General features: G+C 42.2%; 1 protein-coding gene and 1 pseudogene across 2 annotated transcripts in view; one reads left to right on the plus strand and one right to left on the minus strand.

Annotated features, from left to right (window-relative positions):
* The window catches only part of ASB18 (ankyrin repeat and SOCS box containing 18), an 82,221-nt gene that overhangs the window by 34,697 nt on the left and 27,081 nt on the right, over positions 1 to 20,443 (minus strand). The window contains exon 4 of the mRNA XM_011980332.1: positions 20,333 to 20,439. Within this exon, the coding sequence (XP_011835722.1) occupies positions 20,333 to 20,439 (107 nt within the window). The remainder of the gene's footprint in view (positions 1 to 20,332; positions 20,440 to 20,443) is intronic.
* Positions 5,559 to 6,569, plus strand: LOC105539829 (annotated as a pseudogene). The gene is made up of 2 exons (XR_001006109.1): positions 5,559 to 6,012; positions 6,364 to 6,569. The product of XR_001006109.1 is annotated as a prohibitin-like (transcript).

The following is a 20,443-nucleotide window of genomic DNA, read 5'->3' on the forward strand; positions in this document are numbered from 1 at the left end:
TGCTTCACTTTGCTTCCTACTTGCTTCTCTGGGAGGAGTTTTGAACAGTGCAGCAGGAGGTTAGAAATCAAGGGTTCCATCTCGTTTTGCCACTGAGCCTGTGAGCACTTGCAAACAATTACAAAACATTTTCTTCTTTTTAAAGAAAAAAATCTTTTAAGCAGCTCAGCCTCTCTAAAGAAGTCCACAGGGAAATACGACCAGTCCCCTTTTCCACGTGCACAGCCTGTAGCTGGCTAATGGCCAGGCTTTTCCACATGCACAGCCTCGCTGGCTAATGGCCAGGCTGCTATTTGCAACACAGATACCTTTCAGAGGAATGAGGACACTGGCCCACCCTCTGGAGGGCTGCAGATGCCCTTTTGGTTTTTAATGAAGAGCTTCTAATTGGCTAAACCTTGGCACTTTTTAAGAGTGGGCAATGGTTTAAGTTGCAGAATCACAGGCATGGGGAAGAAACAACACAACAAATTGACTGGGGCATGTCTCCGCTTGCACACAGTGGCAGTCATTAAAAATGAAGGTGTGAGAGCCTATTTAATGGCATGAAATATATTTGCAGTGGATATGTGAAGAGATCAGGTTACAAAATAGCACCACTGTACGATCCCATTTTGAAAAAGCATAAATATATCTATGCGTATATGAAGAATACCAGAAATTGGCCGGGCGCAGTGGCTCACGCCTGTAATCCCAGCACTTTGGGAGGCCGAGGCAGGCGGATCACGAGGTCGGGAGATCGAGACCATCCTCGCTAACACAGTGAAACCCCAGCTTTACTAAAAATACAAAAACTTAGCTGGGAGTTGTGGCAGGCGGCTGTAGTCCCAGCTCTTGGGAGGCTGAGGCAGGAGAATGGTGTGAACCTGGGAGGTGGAGCTTGCAGTGAGCTGAGATTGCGCCATTACTCCAGTCTGGGCGACAGAGCAAGACTCTGTCTCAAAAAAAAAAAAAAAAAAAAAGAATACCAGAAATTTCTCATTTCAGTTTTTAATTGATTTTAATTTTAATTTAATTTTTTTAGAGACAGGATCTTGCTCTCTCATCTCGCCTGGAGTGCAGTGGCACGATCACGGCTCACTGCAGCCTTGAACTTCTGGGCTCCAGCAGTCCTCCTGCCTCAGTCTCCCAAGTAGCTGGGACTATAGCCGAGTGCCCCCATGCTCGGCTAAATTTTTTTTTTGTTTTATTTTTGTATTGACGGGGTCTTGCTATGTTTCCCAGGCTGCTCCGAAACTCCTGAGCTTAAGTGATCTTCCTGCCTTGGCCTCTCAAAGTGTTGAGATTATAGGCATGAGCCACTGTGCCCCGCCAAAAAACCTAGAAATTTAGAGGGCAATGTGTGTTTATCGCTGGATGATGGGCATAGTGGGAGCTTCTGTTTCCTTTCTGCCTGCATGTATTTTTCAAGTTTTCCAAAATAAGTCAAGGTGCAGTTTGATACAAGAACCACAACAGAGGTTATTAATAACAAAACCCTCCCTACCTGCTCCAGCAACAGCTCATGGATTCTAAGAATACCCCTTTGGCTTTCCAGGTTCCCAGAATACGCTTGAAATTTCCATTGATCTGTTTAGGTATAGGCAGCATTGTGGAACATATATATGGCAATGCCCATGAGAAGGTGAGGAGAGGAGAGGGCTGGGCTGGCTGGGAGCTACTCAGTGATAACAGACCTGACCCCGGGACCCAGGCCCATCCTTGAAACACTATCATTTCAATCCCTCCTATCAGTGTCACCAGTGGAAGAAATGGCCCAGTGGGGAAAGCATACTGTTTGTCATTTTATTGCCTTCTCTGTATCAATGTCACCAGTGGAAGAAGAAATAGCTCAGTAGGGAAAGCGTCCCTGAAGCTTTGCAGGCCTATGTGTGGGACCCAGCCTTGGCTGAGCCTTTTATTCCAAGGCAAGATTTTGTGAGTGGGTTTCCTGCTCTCCTGATAGGCAAAAGTCAGAAAGGCCTGGGGTCAGGGTAGAGCAGTCACTGTTGGGATCTAAGGGTAGAATTCCCATCTGAGGATGTCAGAACAACTTTGTCTTTATCTTGCAAGGATTAAGGAGACACCATGTTGTCTCAGCAGCTTCTGATATGAAGCACCTTGGACAAACACATTCATCTCTGGGTCCCTCATCTTTGTCTTCGATAATGACTACAATGACAGGCTGTTACAGGGGCCTAGGATTGACAGCAGAAAGAAAAAGTAACTTAAGCTCAAAGGCAGGAGTTAATAGAGATGAACCCATCAGGGACTGTTGAATCAATGTCATTCCAATTCATGTCTACGGGATAGGGGGATGTGGGACTTTGGCCACTCCCTGCACACCCTCCCGTCCACCCTCTAGCACCTTCCCAAAGCACTGGCTTTTCCTAGTCCCCTCCCAGGGCACAAGGCCTGAAGACCTCAGCCTGGGCTCTCCCACTGTTTGCTCCTTCCTTTGCCCACCTGTCTCACCCACCTGCTCCCACCTGTCTCAAGTGCATGCCAAACCTCCATGCCCCCTGCACGCTCTGCCCAGATGCCTCTTCTCAGCCAGAGCCTGTCCAGGGTTCCATTCTCTCGTCTCCCCTGCCTCCTGATCACCCTCTTTATTTAAAGCCCTGGAAATGCTGCTTCTCTGCCTCCTGGTTCTGAACTGAAAGGTCTTTTGGATTCCCCAGTACTTGGTCTTTTTTTTTTTTTTAAACAACTATTTATCTTTAGTCCCTGCAACAACTTTGCATTGTAGGTGGAATTTACAGTTGGGGAAACTGAGGCTTAAAAGGCCAGTGACCTGCATAAGGCCATATGGCCAGGAAGTGGCAAAGCAGAGGTCTCATTGCTTCATGTGGCTTCCCAACTGTCAGTCACACACCCCTCCACTGCCCCTTCCAACTGGTTTTATTTGTTAAGCACCTTCTCTGAGGCAGGTTCTGTTCTAGGCATTTTCCACAAGTTATCACTGACCTTTTCATTCATTCAGTAAGCAGAGAACATGTGCCATGCTCCTTTTGAGGCAAGGAGAAGTGTTTCTTCTTTTATCACTCCACAAGAATTCCTGGACAGACTCACCGACAGGACACTGAAGGTAGGGCAAGGCGACCCATGGACCTCATTCTATGGCGTGGCACAGTAACCAGTTCTCACCCACTCCTCCCAGCTACCTGGCATGGTAGATGACATCCTCCCTCATTTTTGGTGAGGAGTTCGTCTTTGAGGTTTAAGCAGTGGTCTCAAGGGCAGGGCCTGGCAGAGGATGGTGGCCTTGCAGTCAGTGTGTTCTGTCTGGCATATGAACTCTAGCCCCCAGCTATCCAGTGGTGAATATAAGGACTCCAAACCACTGAAAGATGATGCTGACTGAGCAATGCAACAACAACAACAACAAACAACTGCTAAAAATAAGGCTGCATTCAAGACTCAAACGTCACCTCTTTTGTGTGTGTGTGGGGAAAAGGACATTGTTTCTGAACATTTTGTTGGAAATGTTAAATATCTGATTTGGTTTGCTTGTGTCCCCACCCAAATCTCATCTTGAATTGTGCTCCCATAATTCCCATGTGTTGTGGGAAGGACCCAGTGGGAGCTAATTGAATCATGGGGGCAGTTTCCTTCATACTGTTCTCTTGGTAGTGAATAAGTCCCACAAGATCTGGTGGTTTGATAAGGCGAAACCCCGTTTGCTTGGCTCTCATTCTGTCTCTTGCTGCTGCCATGTGAGACGCGCCTTTCACCTTCCACCTCCCCAGCCACATGGAACAGTAAGTCCAATAAACCTCTTTCTTTTGTAAATTGCCCAGTCTCAGGTATGTCTTTATCAGCAGCATGAACACAGACTAATACAGCATCTGTCTCCGGAAGTCGCCGGAGTCTTTGTTCAATCCTGAGCTCCTTCTCCTGTTCTCCTTACGTGACTGCTGCTGGAATCTCTTCTGACAGACAGAAAGGGGTTGAGCACTACACAGTGTATTCAGTGGGGGTAATGGGTGTTATGAGCTCATCTTGTTGAATTACTGTTACTGCTGCTTTTCCTCCTCAGGAATGACATGGAGGCAGATGGGCTGGAGACACGTCCCAGGGGAATCGTGGCTGCAGTTGAAGGCTGGGTCCCAGGGTGGGTGCTGGGCATGTGCCAGCCTATGAAGGCAAGGTAGGGGGAGAGCCTTGGGAGGAAAACAGAGCCGTGTTTTCTAATGAGGCTGCTGCAGGAAGGTTCCCTCCTGTGGGTCTATGCCCCAGCTGACTCCGATGAAGGACGGGGAAGCCACAGCTCCATGACTTTGATGGAGGAGCAGTTCCACTTTATTTCCCTGGACCTTCTGCTGAAGCTTTCCTTTGGGGATCTTCCGTCTACCCACTTTCTGTTCTGCATTTTCTTCTCTCTCCCTCTCTCCTGGGATGCTAAGTTATGAGACTATCAGGCATAAATGTTTGCAATTGAAATGGCTGATATGAATAGACAAATCCATCAGGGTAGGAGGGCGACTGAGAAAGAAACTGGTTGGCCATTTCTATCATCATGGTTTCCCTTGGAGCAATGGCTGCCATATGTTTCTCTGAAGTGTGGGATGATTGCAGTGGATGATGTTATTTTGGGCAAATTCTCTCCCCATTGTAAATGGAACCTTGGCAAACTGAAAAATGATTTCGTGAACAAGATTTGTAAAGTCAGCTCCACTGTTTGCCCCATGATATAGTTTGGATATTTATCAGTGCCGAAATCTCATGTTGAAATGTAATCCCCAATGTTGGGGGTGGGGTGGGGCCTGGTGGGAGGTGGTTGGATCATGGGGGTAGATCTCTCACGAATGGTTTAGCACCATCCCCTTGGTGCTTTCCTCACGATAATGAGTTCATGGGTGATCTGGCTGTTTAAAAGTGTGTGGCAGCCAGGTGTGGTGGCTCATGCCTGTAATCTCAACACTTTGGGAGGCCAAGATGGGAGGATCACCTGAGGGGAGTTCGAGACCAGCCTGGCCAACATGGTGAAACCCTATCTCTACTAAAAATACAAAAATTAGATGGGCGTGGTGGCACATGCTTGTAGTCCCAGCTACTTGGGAAGCTGAGTCAGGAGAATCACTTGAGCCCTGGAGGTGGAGGTTGCAGTGAGCTGAGATGGTGCCACAGCACTCCAGCCTGGGCGACAGAGCGAGACTTCGTCTCCAAAAAAAGGTGTGTGGCACCTCCCATCCCTGCTCCTGCTTTCACTGTGTGGTGTGCCTGCTTGCCGTTTACCTTCTGCCATGAGTAAAAAGCTTCCTGAGGCCTCCCCAGAAGTAGAGCCCAGCATTATGCTTCCTGTACAGCCTGCAGAATAGTGAACCAATTAAGCTTTTCTTCTTATAATTTCCCAGGCTCAAGTATTTCTTTATAGCAGTGCAAGAATGGCCCAATACACCTCACGTGCCCACTAAGCAGCATCTGACTTTCTGGAAGCTTCTTTGGTGCCCCTTCCTCAGTAAGGCATGTGTAACTTTTCTTCCTCTTTCCCTCATCCCCTAGTCCCAATATACTAGATGAAGAGGAAGACACAGTAGCATCGGAGTGAGAGGAAAGAAAAGGAGGAAATAGAGGTCAGAGTGGAAGCAGGTGTGAGAGGGTCCAGCAGAAGCAAACATGGCTGCCAAAGTGTTTGAGTCCATTGGCAAGTTTGGCCTGGCCTTAGCTGTTGCAGGAGGCGTGGTGAACTCTGCCTTATATAATGTGGATGCTGGGCACAGAGCTGTCATCTTTGACTGGTTCCATGGAGTACAGGACATTGTGGTAGAGGAAGGGACTCACTTTCTCATCCCATGGGTACAGAAACCAATTATCTTTGACTGCCATTCTTGACCACGCAATGTGCCAGTCATCACTGGTAGCAAAGATTTACAGAATGTCAACATCACACTGCGCATCCTCTTCCGACTCGTCGCTAGCCAGCTTCCTCGCATCTTCAGCCTCAGAGAGGACTATGATGAGCGTGTGCTGCCATCCATCACGACCGAGATCCTCAAGTCAGTGGTGGCTCGCTTTGATGCTGGAGAACTAATCACCCAGAGAGAGCTGGTCTCCAGGCAGGTGAGCGACGATCTTACAGAGCGAGCAGCCACCTGTGGGCTCATCCAGGATGACGTGTCCTTGACACATCTGACCTTCGGGAAGGAGTTCACAGAAGTGGTGGAAGCGAAACAGGTGGCTCAGCAGGAAGCAGAGAGGGCCAGATTTGTGGTGGAAAAGGCTGAGCAGCAGAAAAAGGCAGCCGTCATCTCTGCTGAGGGTGACTCCAAGGCGGCTGAGCTGATTGCCAACTCACTGGCCACTGCAGGGGACGGCCTGATGGAGCTGCGCAAGCTGGAAGCCGCGGTGGACATCACATACCAGCTCTCACGTTCTCGGAACATCACCTCCCTGCCGGCGGGTCAGTCCGTGCTCCTCCAGCTGCCCCAGTGAGGGCCCACCCTGCCTGCACCTCCGCGGGCTGACTGGGCCACAGCCCCGATGATTCTTAACACAGCCTTCCTTCTGCCCCCACCCCAGAAATAACTGTGAAATTTCATGATTGGCTTACAGTGAAGGAAATAAAGGTAAAATCACTTCAGATCTCTTAAAAAAAAAAAGAAAGAAAGAAAGAAAAGGAGGAAATGGAAAAGAAAAGACTCTACTAGCTTCTTAGACAGGGATGGGGTGAGGTGGGGGGAGCTTTTTTTTTTTTCCCCCCCGAGACGGAGTCTCGCTCTGTCTCCCAGGCAGGAGTGCAGTGGCCGGATCTCGGCTCACTGCAAGCTCCGCCTCCCGGGTCTACGCCATTCTCCTGCCTCAGCCTCCCGAGTAGCTGGGACTACAGGTGGCTGCCACCTCGCCCGGCTAGTTTTTTGTATTTTTTAGTAGAGATGGGGTTTCACCATATTAGCCAGGATGGTCTTGATCTCCTGACCTCATGATCCGCCCGTCTCGGCCTCCCAAAGTGCTGGGATTACAGGCTTGAGCCACCGCGCCCGGCCAGGGGGAGCTTTAAACTGGACGAGAGAAACGTTGTACGCATGCAGGTATATATATATATTTTAATACAGTATCTTCTGTGAGGTACACACACAGAAATGCACAGGTCTTAAGAGCACAATTGAAGGAATTTCAACAAAGGACTATACCTATGTAACCAATACCTCCATGAAGATGTAGAATATTTCCATTTTGCCAGGAATTTCTCTTGTACATAATCCCCATAGGCAACCACTGTGCTGATTTTTCTCACAGTGGGTTAGTTTTGCATTTTCTAAAATTTTCCACTGTTTTGTATCTGGCTTCTTGTGCTCAGCATCATGCTGTTCACATTCATCCATATTGTTGCATGTATGGAGTAATTCATTCTTTTTTAAAGTTGCTGAGTCGTATTCAATTGTATGGATATACCATAATTTTAAGCCATTTTCTCATTGATATTGATGGACATTTGCATGTTTCTATTTTTTGACTATTATGAATAAAGCTTTTATGAATGTTTTTGTATAAGTCTTCCTGAGGACATATGTTCTCATTTTTCTTAGGTAAACACCTAAAAATGGAATTGCTGGTAGGTATGTATTTAGCTTTGTAGGAAACTGCCAAACAGTTTTCCAAAGAGATATCATTTTACCCACCCAAAACTGTGTATGAAAGTTCTAGTTGCTCCCTAATCTTGTCAACATTTGGTGTTGTAGGGTTTTTTTTTTTTTTTTTTTTTTTTTTTTGCCATTCTAATGCATGTGAAATGGTGAATATTTCTTTGTGGTTTCATTTGCATGTCCTTGATGATTAATGACGTTGAGCACCTCTTCATTTGCTTATTGGCCATTTGTATGTTGTTCAGAAAGTGTCTGATCAAGGCTTTTGCCCAGAGTATAAAGTTTGATTTGGCATGGACTGGCTTTTGGGTATTAAAATGGGACTTGCCAAGTGACCAGAAAGCTGAAGAATGTGCCTGGGATGCCACTGAGGGTCAGGGAAAGGGACACACTTGTAACAGAGGATGTTTGAAGGGAGGTGGCCAGAGATAAGTGGACTACTTCCTGATTATAGACAGTTTTTGGGGAAAAAAACTTCAGTTAACAAAGGAGAGGCAATCTTTTAGCGTTGTTCTCACAAACTTTGGCTTTGGGTCCTGACTCTGCTGGTTTCTGTTCCTTGCCACCTTACCGGCATAACACGGACTCTCTCTGAGCCTCAGTTTTCTAGTCCGTACCATGCCTTGCAGGCCTGAGAGGTTCAGAGGAAATAAGACATTTGCAAATGCTCAGGAATGTGTGACATTCTGCAAATATTAAATCATCTACTGGGGGCCGCCTTTCTCTGACATCTCATTCTTCAGTATTCCTCAAGATGCCTTAAAGTTTTATTGAACAAGACCATGTTCTCCTCTCTACTTGAATAACCAGTAGTCACTCACCTGGGATGTGGAAAGAATGTATTGTTTTCTGGATTATGTATCAATGCCTGTGAACCTGGCATCTCAGGCAGGTGAACTTCCTGTTCTTAGGTGGAGATTACTGGGTTCCCCAACCCATAAGATAATTAGCTGCTTTTATAGATCCAACTCCAGCTGATGAATCATTTTTTGTTTGTTTGTTTGTTTTTAAGACAGAGTCTCACTCTGTCACTCAGGTTGGAGTGCAGTGACGTGATCATGACTCACTGTAGCCTCGACCTCCTGGGCTCAAGTGATTCTCCAGACTCAGCCTCCCAAGTAGCTGAGACTATAGTTGCGTGCCACCATGCCTTGCTAATTTTTCTCACTATGTTGCCCAGGCTGGTCTCAAACTCCTGGGCTCAAGTGATCCTCTAGTCTTGTCCTCCTAAAATGATGGGATTACAGGCATGAGCCACTGTGCCCCCGTGAATTATTTTTCGTTTAGTTGAATTAACACACCTGAGACAAAAAAGTAAACTTGCATGCTTTTCATTAATAAGTTCCATGAAGAAAGCAAGTCATCCTCACTTTTGTTTAAATCAAGACAGCTATAGATAAGAAAAAGAACAGGGCATCAACACATTATTTTCTTATTTTAATTATCTCGAATAAAAAAGGATCAAGGAGAGGAATCTGATAATAAATAGGGCGAGGCTAGCATGCAGGCTACTGATGTGAACACAGTAACTTTACTGGAACTTTTCTTTTTGGGAAAATCTCTTCAAAAGGCTCCTAGATTAAAGCTCTGATATCCCTTTCAGTGTGTTGAATTCTGAATTCTGAAGCTTGCTGGTTGGAAGGAAGCACAGGTAATTTTTTTTTTTTTAATCCCAGGAACTCAGAGACTCAAAGGTTTTAAAGTCCTGTGCCCATGGCGAATTGCCAACTAAAAGGGGATGGAGCAGAACAGGGTCCCTAGGTGTGGAGACCATTGTCATCAAGAGTCAGAAAATGGAATGGCTCTGTATGTAGGTCAGCGACCCCCTCTCTACTGTGAGGTAAAAAAATTAAGGATGACCTAAAATCTACTGTGTTTAAAAAGATTGCAGAGAAAGTAGCTCTTTCTTGTCAAAGTGATAATGTTTATACTACCTGAAGCCAGACCTCCTCAGAGTATGACTTTAGGGGGACTCTTTAGAGCTGAAAAGCCATGGTCAAAACCTCAGGCCCTTTCGACATCTATTAACTTTTTATCCTTCAAGGTAGTTGGCTGTGTTATTGTAGAGGTGTTAAATGGGACCTGCCAGCATATTCCATTATCATCATTGATATTGAAGGGATTCTAAGTCAGCTATTACAGAGTTCTGCCTGAAATGCTGGTTTATTCATCACTTATCTTAAACCTTCCCCCAATAATCCGGATTTAAATAAGTCAAGAGGGTCAAATTAAACAGCCAAAGGGAAAGATTCCCATAGAGTGGCACAGAGAAGAGAAAATGAAACAAGAAAGAAGAAAGAGGAGGAAGAAGAGGAAGACAGAAGAGAGATTTTTTTAAGTCCCCACTCTAATAAAAAGACATTTAAAAAGTCCTTATTAAACAATGGCCTGGGCCCGTATGATTTTTGTAAAACCAACGGAAGCCAGGATATTAGATTCTGTTGTGCAGCGTGTAAGCTGAGTAGCTCTGGTGGTCTGCAGGATATTAGATTGTATTGTGCAGCGTGTAAGCTGGGTAGCTCTGGTGGTCTGCAGATGGCATCAGCCCCTTATGGTGTCCAAATGTAAGCTTGTTGGCTTCTCTTCAGGAGTACTGTAAGGGTTCACAGCATTTGCGTTTATTTTGTGCTATGATTGGGTGCTGCATTCTCATTTCTTAGTAAGAAGCAATACTTTTCAGATCCTTTAAAGTGGGAGAGGAGTTGGGGCCCAAGGTGTGAAGCAGACTTGATTTTTAAAAACCTTTTTATTTTAAAATTATTTTAGATTTTCAGAGGAGTAGGAAAGATAGCATAGAGAGTTTCTCAATATCCTTCACCAGCTTCCCCTAAAGTTAATATCCGATATTATTATGGTATATTTGTCAAAACAAAGAAATTAACAATGGTACAAGACTATTAACCAAACTGTTGACTTTATTTGGATTTTACCATGTTTCTCACTAATGTTCATGTTCAATTTTAGGATCCAATGCAGGATACCATGTTGCATTTAAAGAACTTAATTTTGAACAAGAGAATAATAAATATAACCATGCATTTTGGCAAGGCGGGGAGGGAGGAATGGTGAATACCCTAACTTGGAATATCATCAAGTGAGTTATATTTTCTACAGGAACATGTTATAATGGGGAGTTTATATTCTTGACTAAAGACATTATAGCAAGTAAGTAATAAATGACCAACAACTATGGAGATAAAGGAAAGAAACATCAAGCCCCCAAATGAATTTGAAATAGTAAAATATAGTTTCAATTCCCATAAAAGAAATACAGTGATTAGACATGAGGCCCCAGCAATTGCAGTCAGCACCTGCGTAATTCTATTTGGTAGGTGCTCTTCTAAGCAAATTAGCTATAGTAATTCATTCAATTCTCATAACCGTCCTATGTAGTAGGCTCAATTATCATCCCTATTTTACAAGTGAGAACACAGAGACCCAGAAAAATTAAATAATGTGTCCAATGTTGCACAGCTAGTAAGTGTTGGAATTAGAATTCAACCTGGGCCTCAAATGTGTTAAATATGTAAGTGTAGATATAAAATTGTATCGTATGAAAATGTGATCAAACTTGAATGCATTCAATGCACAATTGAATAATTTTGCCTCTTTTCTTAGTATATAGAAAGACTTTTGCAATTGATTTGGTTGGCTTCCGTCCTTTAATAAAGCTGATGCTTCTTTCTGTCTTAGAAACTTTCTGGTAGAAATCCACCAGCATCCCATTCTCAACCTCCATGCATACAATATATTTGACATATTTCTGGTCCAATGTTTGGCACATTGCCATATCATTACCTTCCTCTCCCCTGAAACTGCAAGCACTTTGAGGGCAGGGACTATGTCTAATGCAGCCCAGCTTCAGCCCCTCACAGGGTTCAATAACTGGTGATTGAATGCTTGCAGGAATGGAGTCAATACTGGTTGACCTTGGAGCTGTGTGTTTCAAAATAAATGGAATTTCTCTAATTTTTTCACAAGATGACACCTTTTCACATCCCAGCAAATCATCTGTCAGATGAGTCAAGAACAAAAATTGCAAGTGAATGCAAGGTAGAAATTAATCCATGTTTAATTAATAATTGGAAAGAAAACCTCTTAGTGGAAAGTGGAGAATGCCCGCAGCTAAGGACAGAAATGTGTCACAAGGTTGGAACTTACTCCCCAGTATGATTGGCAACATTGGATTTCTCAACCTCCCAAAGGCCTTCTGGGCTCCCAGGCTGAGGGTTCTATGAAGAGGATCCAGGCAGAGCCTGGTGAGCTCTCTGAGTGGAGGAGATGGCACTGGAAGTCTAGGGATCCCAGGGCAGCTGGAGTTTGTAGGGTAGGGTGCTGGAGAGGAGAAAGCTTCACACAGAAAGAGCTTCACACAGAAAGAACTTTGCAGAGGGCCCCCTTGAGTATTCAGCTCAATACTAAGTAGTGTGTGGGCATGAGGAAACTACCTAAGCTGTGGAAAAAACCACCTGAAAGGAAGGATTAGAACCGACTGAAATGTGTCAAATATATTGTGTGCATAGAGGTTGAGAGTGTGGGCTGGTGGATTTCTACCAGAAAGTTTCTAGGACAGAAGTGGTGCAGTGCTCATCACATGCACAGGTTCAGGAATAGTGGCTGTTCTCAGCAACCAAAGTGTGAAACCTTATAAATAATTAGGTATGGAGAGAGTACCAAAATGAGTTGTCTCAATAGTAGAAAAAAAAAAATTAACCTTAGACTAACCACCGATTGAATTCTGACTAATAAAGCTTAAAAGCAAGACCCAAAAGGATCAAACTATTTCCAAGTAACTTTACATTCCAGAGCAGAGATCAAGAATATTGACAGGAATACAAAAATATCAAACACCCAATGAAATATAGAGAAAAAAAAAAGCACAAAAAATCAAAAGTGACCCAGAGGCTGGGAGCGGTGGCTTATGCCTGTAATCCCAGCACTTTGGGAGGCTGAGGCAGGAGAATCATTTGAAGCCAGGAGTTTGAGACCAGCCTGGGCAGCAAAACAAGACCCCAATTCTACAATAAATAAATAAGTGACACAGAAATGACACAGGTGACAGAATTAGTAGGCAGGGCCATTAAAACAGTTGTTATAACTATATTCCACTTGTTTGAGAAGCTAGAGGAAAGACTGACCATGTTAAGTAAAATACAGAAATGTAAGTCCTAAAATTGGAATTCTGAAGTTGAAACTACAATGTTGGAGATAAAAATGTACTGGATAAGGTTCATGACAGATCAGGTATTTCAGAAGAGATCAATCAATCAATCAGAGAGAGAGAGAGAGCGGCTGAGCAAAATGAACAGAGCATCAGTGAACTGTGGAACAATTTTAAGTGGCATAGTATATGTGTAATTGAAGTCCCTGAAGGAGAGTACTGGTTGTATAGAAAAAAATGTGAAGAAATAATTGCCAAAATATTTCCAAATTGGATGAAAAGCATATAAACCCACAGATCTAAGATACTCAATGAATCCCAAGCATAAGAAACATAAAGAAAACTGGCCTGGTGTGGCGGCTTACACCTCTAAGCCCAGCACTTTGAGAGGCCAAGGTAGGCAGATCATCTGAGGTCAGGGGTTCAAGACTAACCTGGTCAACATGGTGAAACCCTGGCTCTACTAAAAATACAAAAATTAGCTGGTGTGGTGGCACGCATCTGTAATCCCAGTTATTTGGGAGGCTGAGGCAGAAGAATCATGTGCATCCGGGAAGCAGAGGTTGCCGTGAGCTAAGATCATGCCACTGCACTCCAATCTAGGCAACAGAGTGAGACATCATCTAATAATAATAAAAAAGAAACGTAAAGAAAACTACATCAAAGCACCTTATAACCAAATTGCTTAAAACCAGGGATTACAGAAAATCTTAAAGCCAGATAAAAGGATATTTATTAGATATGAAAGAACAAAGACAAGAAGGGGATAGCAAATTTCTCATTTTAAAAAATCCAAGTTAGAAGACAGTACAGTTATGGGTCTAAAGTGCAGAAAAAAGAAGAAGAAAATAAAAAACTGAACTGTCTACTCATAATGCTGTATCCAGCAAAAACGCCTTTCAATTACTCAGGTGAAATGAAGACTTTTTCAAACATACAAATGCTGAAAGGACCCATTACCAGTAGACATACAGTGCAAGAAATGTTAAAGAAAGCCCTTTAAGCAGAAGGAAAGTGATACTAGATGGAATTTTGGAGCTACACAAATACATGAAGGGAACTGGAAGTGGTAACTATATGAGTAAACACAAACACTTGTTTCTTATTACTTCAATATATTTAAAAGAAAATTCTCTGTTTAAACAAAAATAATAACAATGTATTGCGGGACTTATATGTAGAAGTAAAATGTATATTACCAATAATAGCACAAAGGCCAGGAGGAGAGAAATGGAAGTATACTGCCATATAGTTTTTATACTACACATGAAGTCGAATAGTATTACCTGAGGGTAGAATGTGATAAAGATGTATACTATAAACCCTAAAGAAATCACTTAACACAACAAAAAGTTATATTTAGTAAGCCAAAAAAGGAAGTAAAATGAAATCATTAAAAATGTTCAGAATAGAAGAAGTTAGAAAAGAAGATAAAGAGACAAATGATAGATGAACCAAATAGAAAAGAAATAGACATTTGCTTTGAACCTAACCGTATCAAAATTACATTAAATATGAATGATGTACACCCAATTAAAAAACAGAAACTGTCAGATTGGATTAAAAAAAGCAAGACTCAATTATAATCTGCCTACAAGAAACCCACTTAGAAAATAAAGACACAGGTAAGTTAAAAAATGAAAGGATGGTGTGGTAGGCAGTCTCTAGCATGGTTTCCCATTGAAGTCTATCTTGTGGTATCCATGCTCTTCTCTCCTCTCCTTGAGTGTGCGCAGAACCTTTGATTTGCTGCTAACCAACAGACTATTGCAAAGGTGACAGGAGATTGTTTCTGTGAATAAATTACAGAAGATTATAACTTCCATCTTGCAAGCAGATCGTCTCTATTGTCTCCTCAGTTTGCATACTTTGATGAAGCAAGTTTCATGTCAGAGAGATCCACATGACAAATGCTGTGGTTGAAATGTTTGTGTCCCTCCAAAATCCATGTTGAAACTTAATTCCCAATGTAATAGTATCAAGAGGTGGGTCATTAGGCAGTGATTAGGCCCTCATAGATGGGATTAGTGCCCTTATAAAAGGCCTTGAGGGATTAAATTTGCCTCTTCCATTTTTTCTGCTCCTCTGCCATGTGACAATGCAGCAACACAATGCCATCTTGGAAGCAGAGAACAGGCCCTCACCAGACAGTGAATCTGCTGGCACCTTGATCTGGGACTTCCCAGCCTCTAGGACTGTGAGAAATACATTTTTATTATCATCACCCCTGGCTAAGGGTTCTCATTATGTTGCTCAGGCTGGTCTCAAACTCCCGGCCTCATGCAGTCCTCCAACCTTGGCCTCCCAAAGTGCTGGGATTACAGGTGTGATCCACTGCACCTGACCTAGACCAAAGAATATTACTAAAGATAAATAATTTCATGATGATAAAAAGGTCAATTCTTCAAAAGGACAGAATAATGCTAAGCATTTATGTACCTAATAATAGAGCTTCAAATTACTTGAAACAAAAACCAATAGAACTGCAAAGAGAAACAGACAAATCTACAATTATACTTAGAGAGTCTGACACTCTTCTTTCAATAACTTGTAAAACAAGTCCAGTGAAAATCAGCAAGTATATAGAAATCTTAAACAACACTGTTAGGCAACTTGATTTAATTGACATTTATCACTCCATTGAACACTCCATTGAACATTGAACATGAGAACACTCCATTGAACTACTGCAGAGTATACATTCTTTTCTAGTATACATGAAACGTTTGCCAAGGAATAGCATATCTTGGATCATAAAACAATTCTCAATAAATTTAAAAAGGAGTAAAGTCATACAAAATAAATTCTCTAGCCACAATGGAATTAAATTAGAAATCATATCTGGAAAATCCCCACGTATTTGGAAACACAATAACATACTTCTATATAACCCATGATTCAAAAAAAAAAAAAAAGGAAAATTAGAAAGTATTTAAAACTGATTGAAGGCAAAAACACTCATATTAAAATTTGTGGGATTCAGCTAAAATAGTATGTAGTGAGACATGTATAGCACTAAAAGCCTATATTAAAAAACATGAAAGTTCCTGACTCAATGACATTAGCTTCCACCTTAAGAAACTAGAAAAGAAGAGCCAATGAAACCCAAATGTGAGCAAGAAAGAATAATAGAGAGTGTGGTGGAAATCAGTGAAATAGAGAAAAACAATGAAACCAAAAGCAAGACTTATTAGGGGGAAAAGAAGACAAATTCTAGTATCATGAATGAGAGAGGTGATATCACTATAGAATCTACAGTGCTTAAAAGGATAATAAGGAACAACTTTATGGCAGTAAGTTTCAACAACTTAGCTGAAAGAGGTCAATCTCTTAGAAAATACAACTATTAAAGCACTAAAATGCTCACTCAAAAAAAAAAAAAAAAAAAGAGAGAAAGAATCTGAGTAGCCCTATAGCTAGTAAAGAAATTAAATTCATAGTTAAAAACCTTATCACAAAAAGACTCATGTCCAGATAGCTTTACTGATGAATTCTACCAAACATTTAAGGAAGAAATAATAATTTTACACAAGGTCTTCCAGAAAATAGAAGAGGAGAGACTACTTCTCAAATTATTTTTGAGGCCAGCATTACTCTGATACCAAAACCAGACAAAGATATTACAAGAAAATAAAACTGCAGACCAATATCTTTCATGAACATAGATGTGGATATTAAATATTTTTTCCAGTAAATCAAGCCCAATAATATATAAAAAAGGATAACTCCTCATGATCAAGTATGGTTTATCCCAGGAATGCAAGGTTAGTTTAACATTTGAAAATTAATCAATATAAAGTATTATATTAACAGACCAAACTTACACCATATGATTATCTCCATATGTGTAGAAGAAGCACTTGAGAAAATTCAATATTAATTTGTAATACAAACTGTCAGCAAACTAGAAACAGAAGAGAGCTCTCTATCTCTGAAAAGAGGAATCTGCAAAATTTTACAGCTAATATCATACTTAGTGGTGAATTAATGCTTTCCTTAGGATTAGGAACAAGAAAAATTGTCTGCTCTCACCACTTTTATTCAGCAGCGCACTGGAGGTTCTAGTCGGTGCAATAAAACAAGGAAAAGTAATAAAAGGCATCTAGATTGTAGAAGAAGTAAAATCGTATTTATTTGTAGATAACATGATTGCTTACAAGAAATCCTGTGGAATTCTACTAGAACAGTGAGTTTAGAAGGGTTATAGGATACAAGGTCAATATGCAAAAATAAATTATTATAAATTTTATATAGTAGCTACACACAATCAGAAATGGAAATTTAAATATACAGTTGACAACAGCATCAAAAATGAAATAATTAGGGATAAATCTTACAAAATATATGCAAACTCTGTACCTTAAAAAACTATCAAACACAGCTGAGAAAAATTAAGGAAGAAATAAATAAATGGAGGAGTATATTGTGTGCATGATTTGAAAGCCTTAATATTTTTATTTTTATTTTTCTCCAAATTGATTTATAGATTTGGACAACATAACTCAGCAGGCTATGTTGTAGAAATGGATGAACTGAATCTAAAATTCATCTGGAAATGCAAAGGAGTTAGAATAGCCAAAACAACTTTGAGAAAGAAGAACAATGATTGAAAACTTATACTACCTGACTTAAAAATGTATTATAAAGTTACAGTATTCAAGACAGTATGGTATTGGTGTTAAAATAGGCAAATAGAGCAATGAAACAGAATAGAGATGAAGGGGGATGGCTCTGCCGTGGCACCCTGGTGACCCTGCACATATCCACATAGGCCACCAAGCAAACCAGTACTGAATCTACGTCTGGGCAGAACACCTGGATACTCCTGGGTTGGAAGCTTGTAAGGAGTTGCTATAAGGCCCTTGCCCCCTCGCCTGGCTATGTCCCCTAGGATGCTGCTATAAGACGGTTTCTCAATGCCTTCTGGATCCTGAGGAGGCAGGGAGCTTCCTGCTTCAGCCCCTTCAGAATAGAGATACAGGCTATGAACCTCTCAGTTCAGATCTAGGCATGGCTGCTCAGAAATGGGGTATTCTTCAACTTGCGTTGACGTTATCCAGCCCCTTTTGTCTAGGTGTTATCCTTTTTGGTGTGTGGGATAAAGACCGTGAGGAGCCAACACCACTGGCTACTCTTCCTTTCACTGTTTATGTAATAAAGTGGCTCCTCACGTCTTCACCAGGTGAACCAGTCAAACCTTGCCCTGTTTTGCACATGCGTGACAAGACAGCTCAGAAATAAACTCATGCATATATAGTCCATTCATTTTTGACAAAGGTGCAAAGACCGTTTGGTGGAGAAAGGAAGGGTTTAGATGCACAAATACTTATTTTCGACTAACAGTGCTGGAACTGTCAGATATCCACATGCAAAAATAAATAAATAAATCAAAAGCTTCAATCCATACTTCACATTATATTCAGAAATGAACTCAAAATGGATCACAGACTTAAATGTAAAATATAAAGTTATGAAATTTCTAGAAGAAAATATAAGAGAAAATCTGTATGACCTTGGGTTAGGCAAATATTTTTTTTAGATACCATAACCCAACATAATCCTTAAAAGAGAAAAAATGGATAAACTGGACTCCATAGAAATTAAGAACTTCTGTTCTTCAAAACACATTGCTAAGAGAATAAAATCTAAGCCAGAGACTAGCAGGTAATACCTATCAATCACATATCTCACAAGAGATTCATATATAGAATATCCCAAGAAACCTCAAAATTAAATAAGAAAACAAACAACCCAATTTAAAAAATGGGCAAAAGATTTGAACAGACACTTTACCAAAGAAGATACAGTCATGTACCTTATAACAATGGTTTTAGTCAACAACAGACCACATATACAATAGTGGTCCCATAAGATTTTACTGTACCTTTTCTATGTTTAGATATACAAATACTTCCTATTGTGTTAGAATTCCCTACAGTATTCAGTACAGTAGCATGCTGTCCAGTTTTGCAGCCTGGGAGCTAGAGGCTAAACCATATAGCCAAGGGGGGCAGTGGGCTATGCCATCCTGGTTTGTGTAAATATACTCTATGATGTTTACACAATGATGAAACAACACATTTCTGAGAATGTATCCCCATTGTTAAGCCACAGATGACTGTATGTGGATGGCAAGTAAGTTCATGAAACAATGCTCAACATCACTAGTTACCAGGGAAATGAAAATCAAAACTATAATAAGATATGTCTACACACCTGTTAGAATGTGTACAGTTAAGGCCTGACCATACCACGTATTGGTGAGACCATGAAGCAACTGGAACATGCAGACATCGCTGGTGGGGATGTAAAATGGTACAACTTTGCAAACTAGTTGGGCCATTTCTTAGTTATTATTATTATTATTTTTGAGACAGGGTCTCAACTCTGTCACCCAGGCTGGAGTGCAGTGGCGTGAACAGGACTTACTCCTGTGCTCAAGCGATCCTCCCACCTCAGTCCCCTGAGTAGCTGGGATTACAGGTGCATGCCAACATGCCTGACTAATTTTTGTATTTTTTGTAGAGATGGGGTTTTGCTGTGTTGCCTAGGCTGGTCTTGAACTCCTGGACTCAAGTGATCTGCCTATCTCGGCCTCCCAAAGTTTGGGAATTACTGGCGTGAGCCATCGCATCTAGCCTAACAGTTATGTTCTTAATCATATCATGTGACCTAGCCATTCCAATCCTAGGTATTTATTCAAAAGACATAAAAGCATATGCCCATTCAAAGGCTGGCACACAAATGTGCATGATAACTTTGTAAAAGACCCAGACTGGAAACAATCAAATGTTTCCCAACATATGAATGGATGAGCATACTGTGGTTCATCCATACCACGGACCACTACCCAGGAATAAAAGGAATGAACTATGGATACACACAGCAACATAGATGAATCTCAAAATAATTATGTCGAGCGAGAGAAGCCAGATAAAAGACTGCAGATTCCATTTATACAAAATTCTAGAAAATTCAGACTAAGCCAAGTAATAAAAAGCAGACGCTAGGGATGGAGAATAAGGAAGGGGCCCGTGGGAGGGAGAACCGTGGGCACCGCGAGGCCACAGGGACAATGATAAATATCTGCCCTCCACGGACTGTGGGGTGTTGCACGAGTGTATAATCTGCGGAATTTATCAAATTGTACGCCTTAAACACGTGCGGCTTGCTGAATGTCAATCACACTGGGGTAAAGCTGCTTTTAAAGAGCATTGCTAGAACCTTGTTTCCTTCCTCATTCACAAGACTGGCGGGGGTCCACGTGGCCCTCTGAGTCCCCCCTCTGAACTCAGGTGACCTTTCTTAGGTGGGTCCCCTGGCTGGGTCCCTGAGTGCCCAGTAGCCCCGCCTGCCTGCACTGCTGCCCCTGCGGGGCAGGACATCCAGCAGCTTTGACAGTCGGTGGAGAACCAGCAAGGGCGACGCGGTTTCTGAGGGCCGCACGGGTTCCCAGCGCTAAACGTGGGCGACTTTCCTTAATCTTCCCCTAGAGACAGAAGGTCACGCAATGACAACTCCAAGGACAGGGGCTGGAGCATTCTGACTAACAGAAATGTCAAGATGACACAATGCAAGCCGAGAAACCCCACCACGAGTCCCGTACAAAGACACGTGGCCCCGCTTCTTCTCCGAGCCCCGGAGCACTCGCTGGGAGGGCGCTCTCCAGGGACGGGGGCTGTGGGACCCCCAGACCCCGCGCCCGGGCGCGAACTGG

Source organism: Mandrillus leucophaeus, unplaced genomic scaffold, assembly GCF_000951045.1.
Source record: "Mandrillus leucophaeus isolate KB7577 unplaced genomic scaffold, Mleu.le_1.0 Scaffold21, whole genome shotgun sequence".
NCBI classification, from domain to species: domain Eukaryota; kingdom Metazoa; phylum Chordata; class Mammalia; order Primates; family Cercopithecidae; genus Mandrillus; species Mandrillus leucophaeus.